General features: G+C 37.4%; 2 protein-coding genes across 8 annotated transcripts in view; one reads left to right on the plus strand and one right to left on the minus strand.

Moving 5' to 3' along the window:
• ELL2 (elongation factor for RNA polymerase II 2) overlaps positions 1-21,266 on the plus strand; it is a 76,378-nt gene that overhangs the window by 48,675 nt on the left and 6,437 nt on the right. For both annotated transcript variants that reach the window (XM_078365150.1, XM_017969777.4), the window contains exons 5-9: positions 4,689-4,948; positions 10,511-10,635; positions 10,812-10,899; positions 12,785-13,355; positions 15,995-16,058. In XM_078365150.1, coding sequence (XP_078221276.1) covers positions 4,689-4,948; positions 10,511-10,635; positions 10,812-10,899; positions 12,785-13,355; positions 15,995-16,058 — 1,108 coding nt within the window. The remainder of the gene's footprint in view (positions 1-4,688; positions 4,949-10,510; positions 10,636-10,811; positions 10,900-12,784; positions 13,356-15,994; positions 16,059-21,266) is intronic.
• LOC128931346 (uncharacterized) overlaps positions 1-21,266 on the minus strand; it is an 87,240-nt gene that overhangs the window by 37,962 nt on the left and 28,012 nt on the right. The window contains exon 4 of one of the 6 annotated variants that reach the window (XR_013532218.1): positions 15,728-16,072. The exons of the other annotated variants lie outside the window; for them this stretch is intronic. The gene's annotated coding sequence lies outside the window, so the exon portion shown is untranslated. Of the gene's footprint in view, positions 1-15,727; positions 16,073-21,266 lie in introns of those variants that run through there. 6 annotated transcript variants of the gene reach the window in all.

Here is a 21,266-nt window from a genome sequence, read left to right on the forward strand (position 1 = left end):
CTAGCCACTCACCATCACAGCACAGTGTTCTTCTCTGGTCATAAATCTTGTCATTAACCTCCTCAGCCTTTTATTCTCTAGGTCAAATAATCCCGGCTCCTTTAATCTTTTCTTAATATGGCCTGTATCCCAACCCTTTAATTATTTTATTGCTCTCCTCTGGACTCTCTCCAATTCTTTACCTTAAAGTTCAAAACTAGGCACACTACTCTTAAAAGTCTGATCAATTCTGAATACAGGGAAGCAATGGATTCAAGTATCTTGATTGGCTTTTTTGTTGTCTATTTTAATTTTTTTACTGTACTTTGTTATGTCATGTTTTTATCTTTTTCTTTTAACCTTATTCATTGTCAGCCCTTTCCCACATATTGTTTTCCTTCCAGGCAGCTCAGTTTGTTTCTTCCTGCCTCTTTCAGTGTCTCAAAAGTGTCTGACTCATTCAGTTCTTTAAAATGTCAATCACCCTTCAATACTAATAAAACCCAACATTTATTGAGTTCTTGCTGTGCACAAGGAATCTCGTAATCACCCTATGAAGAATATTATGATTCTCTCTGTATTTTATATGCCAAATTGTTAGTATCAGCAAATAGCAAATTGTATGAGTATGACCGTATTAACAAGTTCTGTGCTTTTTTTAAGATAATAAGATATACCCCTTTAATTCATAATTGACTATATCACATAAAGTGACACCAAAAGTTCACCTATGCCAGGTTAGAGGTAACTGCAGGACAAGGTTGTTTTCAACACTGTCAGCCTGGGTGGAGAACCAGTGAGAAAAATGCTGATCCCACTGTGGCATGGTGGTACCGTGATGCCAGCTAACACCTAGACTAGGGCAGAAGCCCAGTTTGAGGCAGTGAAGACTGTGTTCCTAGGGGTCGCCTGGCCTAATCACCCAGGAATGTGAGTTTCTGCAACCCTCTTGGGGGCAGAAGAAACCAAAACCTATTTGCCTAGAGAGGAGCAGGAAAGGCTTTAACCTAGAAAACATTATTATCTTAAGTAATATTTTTATATCTAGTCATGACATTTATATCAGTGGTAAACAATATTGTATTATTATAATCCCTCTCCTTTGTTTAAAAAAAATCACTAATTACCACTGCTTCTAGTTCACTGATATTTTAAGTCTGCTCACTGACTTGTACCTAAATTATGGATATTTACTAAATTATGTATTTTTATATGTAGTAATATTTATTTAGTTATATAAAATAACCAGTCTAATTTTTAGGATTCTGTTTCTAATTTTTCCACCTTCCAGACCACCCTCCTTATTATAGTTTTATTTTCTACTCTTTGTGAACAAACCTCCTTATTTTTGATGCCAGACAAATCATTTAACATCTTGCTTTTCTCAAATATTAGAAAAAAGGGGGGTATTGAACTAGACAACATCTAAGGTCCTTTACAGTACTAACATTTTGTGAATGTTCAGTATATATATTTTGGTAGTAAACTTTTTGAAAAAGTAGTCACAAATGCCAAGTGGTAGAGATTTCCCTTGCAGTGGATTATGTATTTAACCATGACAGATCATGTCATTGTCATGAGTCTGCAGATGTTTTTAAAGCCTGAGTCTGTGTTGCCCAGGCTTCTGATCAGGTTCCACAGAATGGAAAAACAACAGCAGAAAATGACTACAGTACCTTCTCTCTCTGTGATGGATGTTAACACCTTCCTTTCAGATTGTTTACTCAGAGCCGTTAGACAGGGATAAATACTTTCACCATCTCATATTAAATAGAGAATCTAGATTTGGACTCGTTGTTATGAAATAACGATTTAGTTGTAGTCCCAGACTACCCAACCCTATCGGAACCACTGATGCTGTTTATATAAAGAGCCCAGGGAATTGATTAGCAGTTGGGTCTGGGGAGAGAATTAGGTTCTCCCTCAGGTTTTATTAAAATGGCTTTTTCTGAGGCAAATATAAAAAATAAATCCTTTCTTCTGCCCACTTTAAACCTGACATTTTATAGCTTTACTTTTTCTGTTAGCATCTCAATTCTGTAAATACCTTTATCGCTTATGTTTTCTTCATCTGTAGCCTCTTTCCTTAAACCAGAGGACTCCTTCTTTGTTGAACAGGCACAAACGGGATAGGATGGGGAGGTAGCAAACAAGTGATAATTTTGAGTACAATTCAGTGTCCAGAGTAGCTAAATTGTTCTTTGAAGCATTTGAATGAGATGTGTGTTACCCCATAACTGGCTGTCTAAAAGAAAAATGAGGTAAAGGGCAAAGTGAGTTGTTTGGTGGGTAGGGGATTCATGGAGAGGTGACAATCTAGCACTGGGCCCCAAGTAAGACTCCAGTTCTGTCTTCTCCTGGTCAGACTTTTAATTTCTTGCCAAACATCATATGAACATCCCTTTTAAGGGCAAAATTAGTGTCCTTTATTTGTCTCCTCCGTACGTGCTTTTGAGAAGCATGGAGATAAACCCAAGAGACCTTGGAGACCTCCTAAGACGAGGATCGGAGGTGAATCAGAGGTACTGAGGAGGTAGGGCACCTGAAACACAGTGGCAGTACTGTCACTTTCTCTTTTTATTTTTATTTGCCTTGCCAGTTTGAAATCATCCTAAATGACCAGTCCTAGTGTTTGTAGCTTAGCTAACAAACATTCTCTGCCCATCTCCCTTCCTAGAGAGACAGAAGGGCTCCCTAGTTAGCTTGGTTTAGAAAAGAGTTAAATTATTTCTTTTTGTTAAGACTTGTTAAGAGGGAGGGAGTGTGGAACTTACAGCATTTTTTCAACTTGTGACCTTGCCTCTATTTTAAAAAAATTTTTTTCTATTAAAATTTCAAGGAACACTAATATTTGTTAACACTGTTGCAACTGGTAAATGGTGGGTTAAAAGGTTTGCATTTTAAATTTCAATGTGTGTTAACACTCTGGCAGCCTGGCAATGTGGGGAAATATGTACTGTGTTGATTCCTGCTCCTCTGCTTACTTGTTCTCTTGCTGTCATTCACTTAGTCATTGAATACTGACCAAGCACCCACTGCCCTGCCCTCATGGAAGTTATAGCCTAACACAAAGCAACAGTAAACATTAGGCATTTGTTCATAAAACCTTTTCTGCAAAGACTTACAGGCAGGAAAATTAGGTATTAAATCACAGAACCTCCCAAATGCTAAGTGAACAGTTTACCCTTTGAGCATATCCCACTAAAAGCCTCAATTTTCTCATCTGTGAAATGGGGACAATGCCTGTCTTTTCATGTTATTGTGAGAACTAATGAGATAACATGTATGCAACTTTAGGCACAGTGTCCCCACATAATTAGTGTATTAGTTTTTTTCCCACCTGACATTGATCCAGTTGTCTCTAATTTAAGAAAAATACAGAAACCCAATCTAAATCTATCTCTACAACTCTAATTATAACTTAATAGTTTTTCTTGTCATTAGGTAGTGTCCCCTTAATGCTGAGTTCCTTTGTTGTGTAGTAGTTTGATTTTTGCAATTGGTTTTGTACAGATAGTAAAGAAACGTACCAGCCAGTAGAGGTTTCAGTTTGAGAGCATTCATCTTTTTTCCCTTACTCGAGGTAGGATGGAGTCAAAACACATAGGCCCTCTGGCCAGACTGGGGGAGCCCAGCATGGACAGAATTACTGTTTAGTAAAGCTCCTAGTTGTTATTTTGTTCCTAATGCAGTTGTCCACATTGTATGTTATTACGAGTTTTTCCCCTTCTTTAACCAGAGGGTGTAGAGTTGGGGCTTAGTGTGTCCTAAACAAGCTAAAAGACTACCTGTAAAATCATAATAATGAGAGTCTCATACAGTTTCATGCTACTTTTTGTCCCTTCAGCAAGGAATGGTTACTGGAATTGTCAGTGACCAGGCATGTCTGGATAGCTTCACACATACACACAATACCCCATTCCCCTCAGCCCACACATGTTCTAGAAGTAGCAACTTGCCCAGTGGCAGTGTTTAGTCTAAACAGCAGATGGGTTAACCACATGAACAGCACTGGCCCATGCAAGAATGGTGTGAAGGCCTCCTTTGTACCATTTTCCATTTCTATAACTCACATGTATAGTCTCAGCACTGCAGAAGATAGATTTGTTTGTGCCCTCTGAGATTGGTTGGTTGGTTGGTTAGTTTTCTTTTATGAGTCCTAAAATTTGTCATGGCCTGTTTAAAGATTAAAAAAAAAAAAAGATTATCACTAGTGGATGCCTCATGATTTTAACCTCCATCCCCCTTGTGGCTTTTGAACCTATGAAATTACTAAGGTTATGCCCAAGCTCAGCCAAGACTGTCTTCTTAGAGAGATCTGACAGGTATTTCTTATATTTCATCACGATTACTGTATTATAGGTTGCTTTTCAGAAATGGCATATATTTATTTAAGGTATAAGTTATCAAGTCTGTTGTTACAGTTTATGTCAATAGTTCTTATCTTTGTGTAGCGAAATGACCAAAATACATGTATAATTCATATTTCCAAGAAATAATTTTATTAAAATAATTTCTAATTCAAATTTTAGGCATTTAAAATGCTTTCTGTTTACATGCCTTCTTAAAGTAAAGATTGAAATAAAGTGGCCTTTATTATTATTGTTTCCTCTAGAAATGAAGAGGTAACTAAATCAGAATTATGGAAACTGAGATGCTCATATTGTAACCCACAAATGTGTAACAATGTCATTTCCACTGGACTTTAGGGAAAAGAGTGCAAATTCGGAAAGCACCTCAAGCTGTTTCAGATACAGTTCCTGAGAGGAAAAGGTCAACCCCCATGAACCCTGCAAATACAATTCGAAAGGCACACAGCAGCAGCAGTGTCTCTCAGAGGCCATATAGGGACAGGGTGATTCACTTACTGGCCCTGAAGGCCTACAAGAAACCGGAGCTACTTGCTAGACTCCAGAAAGATGGTGTCAATCAAAAAGACAAGAACTCCCTGGGAGCAATTCTGCAACAGGTGAGGACAGCTGGAGAGAGGTGCTTCCTGTTTACCTTCTTGTGACAAAGTTCATTTAAAAAGGCTTGTTGTCATTATTATCATTATTGAGATGGAGAAATTTCAGGATTATTTTGATCAGAGGTATATGAAATACAACTCCTGAATATTAAGTTAAATCATCTTATTTTAAGCACTTAATTAAAAACCACTTGAAATGTGAGTATTGTCTTTGTTTGAGATCAACAAATTTTGTTCTCAAATTCCATTAAAAAGAAAACAAGAAGATTTTGTTATCTGTTTTTAGTCTTGAATACACTGAAGTATTGCCTTAATTTATACTGGTTATTGTTGGTGAAGTTGTGCAATGAATTCTGTTGGCCTTTGATTGGTATAAGCCAGAATATTTTTGCCTATTAAATAGTTTAAAATGTATCTTGCCCCACATACTTTGTGCTGCCCTTATTACTCTGTCTTTTTCTGCCACTGTGTGTGCCAAGATCAGTCACTTGTTTGCATAAAAGGATATAAAATTGTAATGGATTAGCAGTGATCCCATACCTTATCACAAGCTTTAAAGATCAGTGGTTTGTCAGACTTTAACCTCCTATATTTTTTTTCCTTCCTTCCTTCCTTCCATCCATCTTTCATAAAGGTTTATGAGCATTCAGATCCATCATAAATAGCAGTCCGCCTCTTTTATTTTTTTCTAAAGAAATAACATTTCCAAAGAAGTCATTCTAAATTTCATAATTAAAAAAAACCCTACAAGTTTTCATCTGTTATTCAAAGAGTAATACTTTGAAATATATTTTTTTAATCCATTATCTCTTATATCCACCACATAATACTAAATGTTATGAAAGGGTAAAACCATTGTCTCCAATTCAGGTTTAGTCAGTCCCCAAGGTATTGCAATCAGTCTTAAGTATCTTTATTAAATCCTTTAGCACTTTTTGGAAATAATTTAAATTTGTATGTCACATAGCAGTTTTAAGAGCTCAAAAGAAAGGATGAGAGAATAAATGAGAATGATGGTGTGTGTGTTTCGTTTGATATTTGAAGAAGCAGTGACAGTCAGGTTAAAAATCACAAAACATTTGGTAACCGCATCTCCAGAAAGGTCGTGAATTACCTTCTCGGTTTGATAATGAAGAGGGCAACATGAAGAGGCTTCGCACATAGACTACTACTGATATATGGCAGTAGTTATGTGATTATATATATACATATAGATATCTAAATACATATGTACGTGTGTGTGTGTGTGTGTATGTATATATATATATATATATATAAAAGTGCAGATATACTTTATCCTCAAGCAGCTGAGGCACGAGAGTTATTAGTGTTGATCATTTGATAGAATCTAGAGCATCATCTCATCCTGGTAACATATTAGAATCCTTTGGGTAGCTTTTAAAACATGCCAGTGCCTGAACTCCACCCAAGACCAACCAAAGCCAAGTATCTGGATGTGGGACCTAGGCACTCATATTGTATATGGCCCTAATGATTCTAATATTTGAGCTGAAACCACTGGCCTAGTGAAAACACAGATAGAAGGGCTAATAACATCTACCATTTTTGGAGCGTATACCTGTGCCAGGCACAGTGCTAGGCATTTCACATGCACGATCTCATTTCATCCTCACAAGGAAGGTAACAACGGAATATTCAGAACTTTGATGTAAACCAATTATACCTAAGTTCCCTTTCCTGAACATAGCTAGCAGGTAACAAGAAAAATAAAATGACTTTGCTCCAATAAAACTGACCAAAAGTGGGCATCAGAGAAAAGGAAAAAGAACAGCAAGATACACAAATCATCCCAAAATTGATTATTCTGTCCCACACAAACTAGTTGGGAAACAAGCTACCTAAAATATCAGTTATGTTTTGTCTGTGCCAGTAGAGATAATTTGCTTATTTGTTACTTACACAGTAATTTTCAGAACCCTGTGGACATTGTTAATTCATCAAAGTAATAGGTTTTTAAAATAAACTGAGATGTTGGCTCCCAGTAAAATTTGAAAGATTGTACCTAAATTTAAAAATGCTTAACATCCACCAGGAAATTTGTTTATTGCTGTTTATTATTAAACTGGTATGTATTAATAAAATCTTTTTTTCTTAGAATGACTTTTTATGGAAAAACTAAATTTTAATATCAGAAACTAGATACAGTTGAATGTTTCAAGCTTAACATTTGGATATTTGGCTCAAGCTGAACATTCATTCATTCAATTCAATTTATTAAGTACCTACAATGTACCAGACACTGTTTTAAATGCTGGAATCCCAAAGTGACCCCAATAGAAACCCAGCCCTCATGGAGCTTATTCATGAGACAATTTCAGGTTGAATGGGGTGTTGAAAGGAGTTGGGGAAGGGATCAGCTACCTGGAGAGATCAGGGAACCTTTTCTCACATGCCTACATTTTAACTGAAATGATGAGGGAAAGACAAGATGAGTCAGCACTTGTAGGTGGGTTCAAGACAGAGTCCAGAGCAGATGGAAGAGGGAGGCAGAGGTTAAGTCCCAGAGGATTTTTTTAGGCCATGGGCAAGAAGCTTAGGTTTTATTTTAAGTGAGATGGGAACTCATTATGGTTTTAAAAAAAGATACAATATAATCTGATTTATAAGTTTAAAAAGATCACTCAGACTCCTACGCAAGAATGGCTTGGAGGGGCAGGAGTAGAGGAGAGAGACTACTTAAAGAGCGAAACATTTTGTGATATGACTTGGTAATGGTTGGGAGTAGGGAGACAATGAGGGGAAGAATGGACTCTGTGATTATGGCTAGGTTTTTGTCTGAGCAACTGAATGGATATTGAGCCATTGTCTGAGATGCGGAGGGATGGAAAAGGAGTAGGTTTAAGGGGGAGAAGAGAATCAGGAATTCTGTTTTACATAGACTATATTTGGAAGATGTCTATTAGACATATCCAAGTGGAGATAGATGTCAATAGAAAGTTGTATACAAGGGTGTGGTTGTCAGAGAATACTTGGGGCTAGAGTTACAAATTTAGGAATTAGCAGCATATATATCGGGTATTGAAAGTCTTCAAACTTAATGAAATCATCTTAGGAGGAAATGAAGAGAATGAGGAAAACAGAGCAGAAAACAGGCACTGAGCACTTCAGCATTTCAACATATAGAGGATTGAGAAACAGAAACTTAAAAAACAAAGGTCCTGGGCCTGGCACAGTGGCTCATGCCTATAATCGCAGCACTTCAGGAGGCTGAGGTCAGCAGATCACAGGGTCAGGAGTTCAAGACCAGCCTGGCCAACATGATGAAACCTTGTTTCTACTAGAAATACAAAAATTAGATGGGTGCAGTGGCAGGCGCCTATAATTCCCACTTCTCGGGAGGCTGAGGCAGGAGAATTGCTTGAAGCCAGGAGGCAGAGGTTGTAGTGAGCCGAGATTGTACCACTGCACTCCAGCCTGGGTGACAGAGCAAGACTTCATGTCAGGGGAGAAAAAGGTCCCAAGGTAGGAGGAAACCAAGAGAATGTCCTATTACAGAAACCTAGAAAACAGATTGCTGTGGGGGTGGGGTGTTATGTGTAGTACTAGGGGTAAGACAAAATGGAAGACATATTGGCTCATACCTACAATCCCAGCACTTGGGTAGGCCAAGGGAGCATTGCTTGAGCTCAGGGGTTTGAGACCAGCCTGGGCAATATGGCAAAAACTCTTCTCTACAAAAAAAAATGCAAAATACAAAAAATTAGCTGGGCATGATAGTGTCCACCTGATCACCTGAGCCCGAGATTGAGGCTGCAGTCAGTCTAGCCTGGGTGACAGAGTAAGACCTTGTCTTGAAAAGAAAAGAGAAAAAAGAGTAAGAAGAAAGAAAAGAAAACTGATGGATCATGGATTGCATTTATTCCACTTCAAGAAATCTGATATTATCCTATATTAACTTATTTGCAAATTTGAATTTTAAGCTAAACCTATTCTTCATAGCAACATTAATGTTAGAATAGTGTTCAGCTAACCTATGAGAAGCATAAACTATCATATTATATTTGATAGTACTTTTAAAAGACATAGAATGATCTATTCCAGTAGGAAGTGATAGGCAAGAATAATTTTCTCCTAGCCTTAAAAATTACTTTTGGTTTGGCACATGAAGCCATATGTTCGTGTAGTTAGTTAATGGCTAAGCCCTGACACGCTAGGAAATGCAGTTAAGGGATAAGAAAATGTGTTACACTTCAGAATAAACTGGCTGACTAATAACAGTAATTTAGGGGTTCTTTAGGCACATGTTTTCATTTATTGGTTTGGGGAATTTCAAGGACTTTAAATAAGTGGTTCTTCAGGAGAACTGGCAGAAAGAAGAAGCAAGCATGGTTATTCAAAAAAAGACAGACAGGGTTATCAGAAGTGATACTATTTATGATGTAAAAGTTTTTGTTGATGACTGAAAGTTTATAACCCAACATTTGGGCACTGTTTGGTTTCTACTTAATACAAGTGATTTTTATTGTGATTCAAAAACCAAACCACTGTTTGGTTTCTACTTAATTCAAGGATTTTTATTGTGATTCAAGTAATGGACTCTGCCCAGAAGTAAATAAGGATGTTAGTAATACCGTAGTCCTTATCCATGGTTTCACTTTCTGGGATTTCAGTTACCCACGGTCAACCATGATCCAAAAATACTAAAAGAAAAATTTCAGAGAAAAACATTTTGTTGGTTTTAAGTTGCATACTGTTTTGAGTAACGTGATGAGACCTCACATTGTTCTGCTCTGTCCTGCCTAGGATGTGAATTATCCCTTTGTCCAGCTTTACACTGTAGCTGCTACCCACTCATTAGTCACTTAGTAGCCGTCTTGGGCCATTATTAAGTATAATAAGGGTTACCTGGACAAATGTACTGCGATACCATGGCAGTGGATCTGATAACCCTCTATATGTCCCCCATTAGTCACTAGCTGTCTCCATTTTCAAATCGACTGCTGTGATATCACAGTGCTTGTGTTCAAGTTACCCTTATTTTACTTAGTAATGTCCCCAAATCGCAAGAGTAATCATGGCCAGCATGTTGGCATAATTGCTCTATTTTATTAATAGTTATTGTTGTTCATCTCTTACTGTGCCTAATTTATAAACTATCAGGTATGTATGTATAGGAAAAAACAGTATATATAGGGTTTATTACCATCAGAGTTTCTAGGTACCCACTGGGGGTGTCGGACTATATCCTTTGACGATAAGGAGGGGACTACTATACAACTGTTTTAGATTCCTTTGACTAAAATAATTGATTTTTTAAAATCTCATTTTTCCTAATATGGGCTTATTGTTTGATTAGAAACATTAAAAATGCAATGGCCATTCAGGGAAAAAAAAAAAAAAACATTAAGCTGTGTATATAAAGTTTTAATTCCCAAAATGAAGTTAATGGCATTTATTGAGATCTGGCATATAATACAAACTACAGTCCTTTTGGGGCCAATTGATGTAATTATTTTCAGTATGAATCCTAAAGGTTGCCTGTTTTAGGTTAGGAGATGATAATAAAAATACCTAATGCTCTGTTTTTATACCCCATACCAGGTAGCCAATCTGAATCCTAAGGACCTCTCATATACTTTAAAGGATTATGTTTTTAAAGAGCTTCAAAGAGACTGGCCTGGATACAGTGAAATGGACAGACGGTCATTGGAGTCAGTGTTGTCTAGGTGATTTCTCTTTTTCTTGCTTTTAAAAAAAAATTTCTTTAAAAATTAAAGAAATAAGCAATTATTTTAGTCATTGTTATTTTAGTTTTAAGGTGGGAAAGCAAAGCAAGGTGAGCTTTCCATCATGAACATTTTTAAATTATTTCCATAACACATAACATGTGTGTCCTTTACAGAAAACTAAATCCATCTCAGAATGCTGCAGGCACCAGCCGTTCAGAATCTCCTGTATGTTCTAGTAGAGATGCTGTGTCTTCTCCTCAGGTATTTCATAAACTTATAGAATTATAGACCTGGCATAAACATTAGAAGCCACTAATCAGTTCCTCTGATGTATAAGTGAGGGAGATGAGGCCCTGAGAAGCTGCACAGCTTGCCTACCCAAAGCCAGCTGGTCGTGGCTGAGCTTAGAATTTAGGTCTTGGCTTCCAGCCCAGAACTCTCTCTACTACACAGCACTGTTTGTCAGCGTACTTAATGTCTACCTTGGTTTCCATTTTTATAGTTTACATTTTGTTGTAAGGTTATCTACTTTCCAATTTGGTCACTAACTAGAAGACTTATCCAGTCCCATACAATTATCAGATTATATGGAAAATTGAAGAGATTTAATTTTGTCTGGCAACATGTTCCAGAAGAATATTTTGGGGGGAAATGGATTTACAATCAGCAAATAAACAAAAATGATGGCATGTTCCCATGCTTTCTTAAAGCCCTTTTCAGTTGGATCCTTATCAGAGTACTCCCAATCAGATTCTTCTCCAGTTTAGAGTTTTCCCCAAGAGATTCAGCTTATCCTAGTAAAGGTGAGAAGGTCCTAGGCAGTACTAGAGTGAAGCCTGCCTCCTTCTTAGCTGACTGGCCAACCTCAGAACTCTCTCAGTGTTCTGGGTGCTTTTGACAGACACTGGGATGGCCTCCTCCCCGCAGTAGTCCTGACAAAGGGTCTGCCTCTCTCTCTGTGAGAGACCCTACTCCCAAGAATTAGTGAGAGGTCCACAGATGTGTAGAGAACACTAAGCATGCCCTGGGCAAAGGCCATTCACACATCCAAAAATATTAGAAACCTATTTTGATGAACAGAGGGGGAACAAAAAAGAAAAAGGAAAACCGTTCTGTCCTTGCATATACAGTGTCTGTGGAAGTCTCACTTTTAATGCCAACTATTATGAAACTATTTCTACTCTGATCAGATTATATACTGGGTGCCAAATAAATAGTGTTAAATTGAAAACAGAATAAAGTAATGAGTTAATTACCATTATTTTCTTTCAAGCCAAAATACAAGCCACAGCATTACATTTAAGCATAAATGTGAATTTATATTTTGTACTTTTCAACTATCTAAATTTCCTTTTTACCTTAAATACTATTATTGTGGATGACAGATTGGGCTACTATTACCATTATTTATTTTTTAAGTACTTCCACCTAATTTTAGTTAGGCCAGTAGTTATTAAGACCTGTTTTCCAATCTGGTAAAGAGATATGTAAGGGTAAAAAATAAAATTAAATAGCATTTCAATAGTGATAGAGATAATCAGAGAAACTACTCTGAAAGTGCTGGCTGTTCCCACTCTAAGACAGGTGGAATGATAAATGACAGCCAAAATATTATTAACTGGAGCATTTTAGCCCATCAAAGATTAAAATAAGTGTGGGCTATTGCCCTTTACCTAGCTGTGTTAGTTCTCACAGAGTCAAATGGGACAAATTGCTTTCTCTCATTTAATATAACTAGGTCAACCATGGCCAGCAAGGAGGGCGACTGCCTTTGTTTAACACTTTCCCAAGTGGTATAATCCACATAAATCAGGATAGTCTCGCTTGGAACTTAGGGTAAAGCTGTATGATCAGAAAGAATTCAGTAAGCACTCCGAGAAACATTTGCCAGATTCTGCTTTTTGACATTAAACATGAAAATTTATTTCACATTTGGTTTTATGTTGTTGTTGTTCTGGTTTAGTTTTTGTTTGGGTGGATTTTTTTGTTTTGTTTTGCTTTGCTTAAATGTGAAGAAAGGTTAACATAACCCTGGTAATAGACTTAAGTATGAGTAAGGTGACTTAGTTGTTTAACCCAAGCATATATTGAATTTATTTAATTCTAGTGCAAACTGGCTCACTTTTTTTCCTTTTCCCTCCCCTAGAAACGGCTTTTGGATTCAGAGTTTATTGATCCTTTAATGAATAAAAAAGCCCGAATATCTCACTTGACGAACAGAGTACCACCAACACTAAATGGTCATTTGAATCCCACCAGTGAAAAATCTGCTGCAGGCCTCCCGCTGCCCCCTGCAGCTGCTGCCATCCCCACCCCTCCACCGCTGCCTTCAACCCATCTGCCCGTCTCACATCCTCCTCACATTGTAAATTCTAACTCCAATTCCCCTAGCACTCCAGAAGGACGGGGGACTCAAGACCTACCTGTTGACAGTTTTAGTCAAAACAATAGTATCTATGAGGACCAGCAAGACAAATATACCTCTAGGACTTCTCTGGAAACCTTACCCCCTGGTTCAGTTCATCTAAAGTGTCCAAAGCCTATGGAAGAAAACCATTCAATGTCTCACAAAAAATCCAAAAAGAAGTCTAAAAAACATAAGGAAAAGGACCAAATAAAAAAGCACGACATTGAGACTATTGAGGAAAAGGAGGAAGATCTTAAGAGAGAAGAGGAAATTGACAAGCTAAATAACTCCAGTCCAAATTCCAGTGGAGGTATTTTACCTTTGTAAAAGTACCGACTACATGTTAGATGAACTGGAAATGCATGCTATCATGAGTTTGAAATTATACAGTTTATAATTAGTAATGCTTTTTTAGCAAATGCTGTTTCATTATTATTTAGTGTTGTGCTTTTGAGCAGTTTTTTTGTTTTTTGTTTTTTTTTTTCATTTTACAGCAGTTGTTTTCAGTCTCTTTTTGGCCAATTATTAAACATGGTTTCTATATTAATAAGAATGGCATTTGAAAATAACTCTGTCACACTTCAGAGACTTACTTTTGGACTTTTAACATTCTTTTCCATTTCTGTTATTATATTGTGCAACCTCAACATGACCTATTATATGCCATTCTGGAACTGATTTAACCAGACACAATTCACAGTAAGAACATTCATTTCCTTCTTTCTCAATGAAACAAGGTCACCTTGCTTTAATTAATAATAGCACAGGGGAAATGTCAACTTTTTAATAAATCAGGTGAAATAAAATTTTATTTGCAGATCCATAACATCATCTTTATTTAGAGTGAAAACACTTTGTTTTTTGCAAAGCTGTTAGCTAGTGTTTGCTTAATAAATCTTAAGGATTGAAGCTTTTTATCCCAGTTTTGAGAGTCCTGTTTTAGTGAACTAACATCAATTGTTATTTGTAAAATTAACTGTTTCAAGCTTTAAGAGCTTAAATGCTAAATATCTAGAGATCCAAAGAAACTTAAAGCTTTACCTTTAAAGGAAAGAGGTAATTCATAAAAAGCCTGCTTGCCTAAGATGTCCTGCGTGTTAAAAACTGACAAAATTAGATTTTTCTTGTTTAAAAATATGTCCTCTAAAACTTAATGCCTTGCATGCCAGTACATAGAAGATCCAAATTCGCAATTAAAAAAAAATAATAAATTACCAAGTCAGAAGCACCAAAAAAAAGAAGATCCTAGTTCACCATTTGGCATTGCTGCCAGTTTTGAACCCATAACTAAGGCAAAATTCCCTTGGAAAATATGGCTTTGGAAAAATTACTTTAATGAGTGGAGTTATAAGGAGAGTTGTATTTCTGTATTTTGCTCATAATTCTGAAAGTCTGTAATCCTTAGATTTAATCTTTACCATATGAGAGAAGCTGTTTTCTTTTAGTGGTACTTCCAAAGAAGCCTTTGCAGAATAATATGATATGATACATTGCTTCTATTGATCTAGACTGGATACATTGCATGTCAAAGCATTTCTGTTTAAATATTTCAGTCAATATAATACTATGTAATGGCACAAAAGGTAGGTGTAAGCTTTTTCCCTCAACACTCTTATAGTTGAATTTGTCAGGTCAGGAAAAGAAATTAAGAAGTAGAACTCCTGTTCAGAGTTCATAAGCTACTGGGTAAACTGCACTCTCCACACTTTCTACCCTCAGGTGGTGATTCTGAGTCATAGACTAGAGACAGGAAAACTGTATTTCAGTATGTTGAGATCTACATCAGAGTTTCGAGTGTTCTCAGAGTTGGAGACCTGGAGAAGCAGACTTAGTCTCTTCGAATCCTTTACTGAGTATATAGTAACTTTCAGAACCAGTTGGCATAATCACAAATTTAGGAAAACTCCAGACCCACATCTGCATGTTTTGGAACTTATCTGGTATTTGTGGCAGAAGGGAAGCCAGGTGACCTGCACTCAATGCCTTTAAGATTCAGCCTATTGTAAAAGTGTGTTCTTTTACCCAAGCATGAATCAAATATATTTATAGGTGAGCAGCATGCACTCAGAATCTATGTATAATATTTGCTTAGGGTACTTTGTTCTTTAAAATATTAAACCAAGAAATTACCTAATATTCACTTTCATTTTATATGTTTTGCCAGTGGGTATGATTAGGGTTTGAGTTATCAGTTTAACCCTATTTTGAATGATAAAAAATTATCCAAATAAAAAATCTAAACATACCCTCTGGACATGGTGCATTTAAGCAAATGGAATACTGAAGGATTTACATACTTGCACTGTGTAGCCACAATGTTTAGCACTTAAAAATGTTTTGTCCTTAAAAAAAAAATCTGCTTAGTGTTATGAGTGCTATAGATCACAGGAATATAAATTGACATTCAATAATACCCTATTTTAAATTACTTTAAACCAATGGGAAAACTTCCTATCCAGTTTCACTGTCTGCATACAAAAAAGGGAGGCAATATAAATACAGTGACCAAAGCAGTCTGCTACCTGACTCTATTGTCTCATCGCCTTGTTTGAATCCCATGAAAAGTAGATGTTGATGTAAAATTTGTATCTCCTATTGTCTGGCTGCATCTGCCACCACAATCTTTGAATTGCTGGGCAGATGCCACAACTGTTGTTGAAAGAATAGAAGATTGACCTTGGGTTAAGATGGAATTCCTTTATTGTGCAGACACTGCAGTAGCCAGGGTGCTTTAAATGCCTGGCGTCGGTTCTGCTGGCGCTGGTCATAGGGCCTCTATTGTTCATGTTCAATTGTATTCCTTGCTCAGTGTTGCTTATTGAGATGGAAGAATAGAATTTGAGGAAAAGTGTTCCAGATGTTTCTAATCTATTTTAGAATTACAGGCATTTGATAACCTTCCTGGTTGATGAATGCTCTGATTTTGTTTTTGTTTTTTTTTCTTTGTAGGAGTTAAAGAGGATTGCACTGCCTCCATGGAATCTTCAGCAATTGAACTCCCAGATTATTTGATGTAAGTTCATATGTCTGCCAATGGAAAGAGCAGTTTAATTTTAGAACGTTTGCAAATTCTTTTCCCATAATTTGCAAATCAGAAAAGTAAGAAGTTCCAGAAATAGAGTCCTGGAGCCACCTCTGCAATTGAAAGGCTGCCATTAAGCCTGCTTGTCCCAAATCTACTCTTGTCTGCATGAGCAGGTTGTGCCTCCCCCCGGCTCTGAGCTGTGTTCGTTGGCCTTTAAGTATAGAGAAGCCTGTTCTTTGTTCCGGGGCCAGGCTAAGCATTTGTTTGTGGAAGATTTTAGGGATCCGACTCTTCAAAGCTGACAGTCTGTCAATGCACAGTCATTCACTTGGGTCCCCGAAAGGGATGGTTTATTACTGACAAAGTGCTTGAACCTCTGCACATAATAATATAAAATGTAAAGATAGATTTTTATTTAAGAAAAGTTCTTTCCTCAAATTAATTTTTAGAGGAGAGAATAGTAAACTCTGATCATTTCAATTTAGTAATGGTTATAATGTTTTTCTTGTTATGACAACAAGTTGCTAAATGCTGAGCTGGGGACATTTTTGTAACTGGTTATCACAGAAATTATAACTTGAACACATAATTCTAGCTTTTTTACAGAATAAAAGGCTTCTGTAAGAAGAAAATAATTAAGTTGCAAGAGCCTGGAAAAATGGAGAGGGAAAGAGCAAATAAATATTACTTTGGATAGCTTTGAAAATGAACAAATGTGCAAAATAGCTAGAATGTAGAAGGGAAAATTGAATCTGGGCTGTCTGAACATTTTTTTTTCTATTAAAACATCTCATGATGGACAGTGTTAAACTATGCTGTTTAGCCCTTTTCATTTCCAGAGTAGAGATCATTTTAGCTTTAAAATGTGTTACTTCTGCTTAACAGTAGTGTGAAAGCTATACTTATTGGGGAATGATATAGTATGAAACCATAATGCTGGTTATCATCTCTTAACTAACAGGAACTCGAGAAACCTTGCTGAGTACCCTCTCATCTGAGGTAGTGTATGGTTTTAGAGTTCTGTAGGAGAGCCTTGAAAGGCAGCTATCACCTACCACTTAGTTGGCCCAGGAAGGGTCACTTGTCTGCAGCCAGGCTTCCAGGACAGCCTCTGGCTCTGCTGCTGAGGGGGTTCACCTTTTTAACAGCAAACCACTTCTCCTTAGAACTTTTAAATGTCAGCCCCTTGAGTAACAGCTGCCAATGCAGTTCTCTTCGTTTTTGATGGATTTTGAATTATTTTTTATAATAGTGACATCTACTTATTATACATGACAAAATCATGTGGGGAAACTAAAAAATAATGCTAAACTTTTCCCCATGGATTCAAGGGTATTGTTGTTTTGCCAGGTTCATGAGTTAATCACCCCCTTCCTTCTCCCCCCCCCCCCGCCCCCTGTCCCCCGCCCACCACCACCAGATAAGAGTTTTGCTCTTATTGCCTAGGCTGAAATGCAGTGGTACAACCTCAGCTCACTGCAACCTCCAACTCCAGGGTTCAAAAGGAGCCTCTCAAGTAGCTGGGATTACAGGCATCCACCACCATGCCTGGCTAATTTTTTGTATTTTTTTTTTTTTTTTTTTGAGACGGAGTTTCGCTCTTGTTACCTAGGCTGGAGTGCAGTGGCGCGATCTCGGCTCACTGCAACCTCCGCCTCCTGGGTTCAGGCAATTCTCCTGCCTCAGCCTCCCGAGTAGCTGGGATTACAGGCACGCACCACTGTGCCCAGCTAATTTTTTGTATTTTTAGTAGATACGGGGTTTCACCATGTTGACCAGGATGGTCTCGATTTCTCGACCTCGTGATCCACCCGTCTCGGCCTCCCAAAGTGCTGGGATTACAGGCTTGAGCCACCGCGCCCGGCCAATTTTTTGTATTTTTAGTAGAGACAGAGTTTCACCATGTTGGCCAGGCTAGTCTTGAACTCCTGACCTCAGGTGATCCACCAGCCCCAGCCTCACAAAGTGCTGGAATTACAGGCATGAGCTACCACACCAGCCTTAATTCCATATTTAAAAGGTTTTTTTCAGATTACTTACCTAAGGATAGTTCCTGGATCCGTCTCAGTGCATTTCTATATGTCTGTTATGTTTCTAGGGCTATGTGACTGTTTGCTTAATTTATTTAAATAAAGGCAATTTATATTAACCCAAAACTAGTCTTATATAAATACAGCAAATTTTCAAAAAATGGTGAGAAAGCATGGATTTTCAGAAAAATTACCAAAAATACAGAACTTAAGTTGCTTCATAAGAAAACTGAAGGGACATCCTATAAAACCTAAATGATCAACCTGCGAATAATTTATACTTAACCAAAATATTTCTAATTTTTATGCAGTAAGAATACTTTTGCTTGTAGTTTTTAAGCTATCAAAATTGTTTAAAATTTTTTCCATCACTGTATAAAGAGCCAACTTTAGAACTACAACAGTTTTTCTTAAAAATAGGGAAATGCTTTTTCTTAAAATGCCAGTGTAACCAAATAGTCTCTTCTATAATAGCAACACAATTGTTTTTTTTCTTCCTCAAGTGTTTATTAATTTTTTTTTATTGTACTTTAAGTTCTGGGGTATATGTGCAGATCTTGCAGGATTGTTGCATAGTACACACATGCCATGGTGGTTTGCTGCTTCCATCTCCCTGTCACCTACATCAGGCATTTCTCTCAATGTTATCCCTCCCTACCCCCGATGTCCCTCCCCTAGCCCCTTACCCCTCAACAGACCCCAGTGTATGATGTTCCCCTCCCTGTGTCCATATGTTCTCATTGTTCAACACCCGCCTATGAGTGAGAACATGCGGTGTTTTGTTTTCTGTTCTTGTGTCTGCTGAGAATGATGGTTTCCAGATTCATCCATGTCCCTACAAACGACATTAACTCATCCTTTTTTATGGCTGCATTGTATTCCATGGTGTATATGTGCCACATTTTCTTTGTCCAGTGTATCATTGATGGGCATTTGGGTTGGTTCCAAGTCTTTGCTATTGTAAACAGTGCCACAGTGAACATACATGTGCATGTGTCTTTATGATAGAATGATTTATAATCCTTTGGGTATACACCCAGTAATGGGATTACTGGGTCAAATGGAATTTCTATTTCTATATATTTGAGGAATCACCACACTGTCTTCCACAATGGTTGAACTAATTTACACTCCCACCAACAGTGTAAAAGTATTTCTATTTCTCCACATCCTCTCCAGCATCTGTTGTCTCCAGATTTTGTAATGATCACCATTCTAACTGGCATGAGATGGTATCTCGGTGTGGTTTTGATTTGCATTTCTCTAATGACCAGTGATGATGAGCATTTTTTCATATGTTTGTTGGCCTTATAAATGTCTTCCCTTAAAAAGTATCTGTTCATATCTTTCGCTTACTTTTGAATGGGTTTGTTTGGTTTTTTTCTTGTAAATCTGCTTTAGTTCTTTCTAGATTCTGGATATTAGCCCTTTGTCAGACGGGTAGATTGCAAAAATTTTTGCCCATTCTGTTGGTTGCTGGCTCACTCTGATGATTGTTTGTTTTGCTGTGCAGAAACTCTTAAGTTTAGTTAGATCCCATTTGTCTATTTTGGCTTTCGTTTCCATTGCTTTTGGAGCAACACAATTGTTGACCAGTTTGGTATATTCTCTAAGGAAATTATTAAATAAAATACTGAAGGTGTGATTTTGAGAAAGCACAATAAATATTTAACAAATTAAGTCTGAGTTTTAAGATCAGTTTAACTGTGTTGCTTATGTATGCTTATCCCCAGGGACCTCTTTTTATTCCAGGGTTCCCTCTGGTGTGTAGTCAGGACAGCCCATGCCCAGGAAGCACTGCTTCACTGCTTGGCTGGCAGTGTTTCTTTTATAGCTAAGACACCAGGAGGGCAGCTTTATATCAGCAGACTATCACTGTCTCAATTACTTGTAGAAAATTAAACCGCTACACTGTCTAACTCAGCATGAATAAAAATATTAATGAGGACACTAAGTTTGCTCATCGCTTACATTTCCTGCTAGGCTTCTGTGATATTAGCAATTTAAATAAACTGATGAGCTTATATAAGACCATTTGGAGAGGGCTGAACTCCAAGATTTTGTGACAGTGAAAAATATATGTGTACCTTTAGGGGGCATCCTGAAGCTTCTGCTACCTGCTTGAAATTGCTTTGAATTCTCCATTTTTATTTCAGAAAGTCAAGGGAATTTTGCATTAATGACAGAAACAGAGTTCAAAGAACCAGGCCAGATCCTTATGTGATCCCAGTTCCTAGATCTACAAATAAGGAACACTCTAATAGGCCAGGTGCAGTGGCTCATACCTGTAATCTCAGCACTTTGGGAAGGCAAGGCAGGGCAACATGATAAGACCAGCCTGGGCAACATGATGAAACCCTGTCTCTACTAAAAATACAAAAATTATCTGGGCATGGTGGCTCATGCCTATAACCTCAGCTACTCGGGAGGCTGAGGCACGAAAACTGGTTGAGCCCAGGAGGTAGAGGTTGCAGTGAGCTGAGATCATGCCACTGCCCTCCAGCCTGGGCAACAGAAGCTAGATTCAGTCTCAAAAAACAAACAAACAAAAAACTTAATACTAAGTTTAATGATAAAATGCTGTTTAAATTTACTTATCACTGAATAAATTAGTGCTCTGGGAAAATGGTCTTCTCTTACCAGGTAAGAGTAATTCATATCCCAAAGTAAAACACAGATTTACGTCATTTTATTAAGAAAGTAAATTAGACAAATAATACAACACTGGCTTCTGTTCAACAGAGTATGACACTTAAGTGTTTGAAAAGAACTAGAGAAACATGACTTTTTGGTCCAAGTCTCATTTTACAAAATGGTTGGTAATTTCCCTTTTGTATTTTATATATTTGCCTGGTCAGAAATATGAGGAAAGGGATAGAGGAAGCAAGCCTGACCTCAGGCTTTGTTGAAGATTTCTGCTGGTGGCATGTCTGAAAGGCCAAGCAACTGACTGCCTCTCTTAAAGCAGTAGGTCCAGAGAGAGCTTTGACTTTGAGCACTCAGTGACTGCGTGACATTCTCCTGGTCTCACATTACCCATTGAGTCCCTCTGTCTCTTTGTGACTTGTAACAGACGGTTTGGCATCTACCATTAGTGTGGTAGTGAATTATCTTGGATAGAGGAAGGTTCAGGAAACTAGATCTATGTAAGTATTGTTTTCTTTTT

This window comes from Callithrix jacchus, chromosome 2 (genome assembly GCF_049354715.1).
Source record: "Callithrix jacchus isolate 240 chromosome 2, calJac240_pri, whole genome shotgun sequence".
Taxonomy (NCBI): domain Eukaryota; kingdom Metazoa; phylum Chordata; class Mammalia; order Primates; family Cebidae; genus Callithrix; species Callithrix jacchus.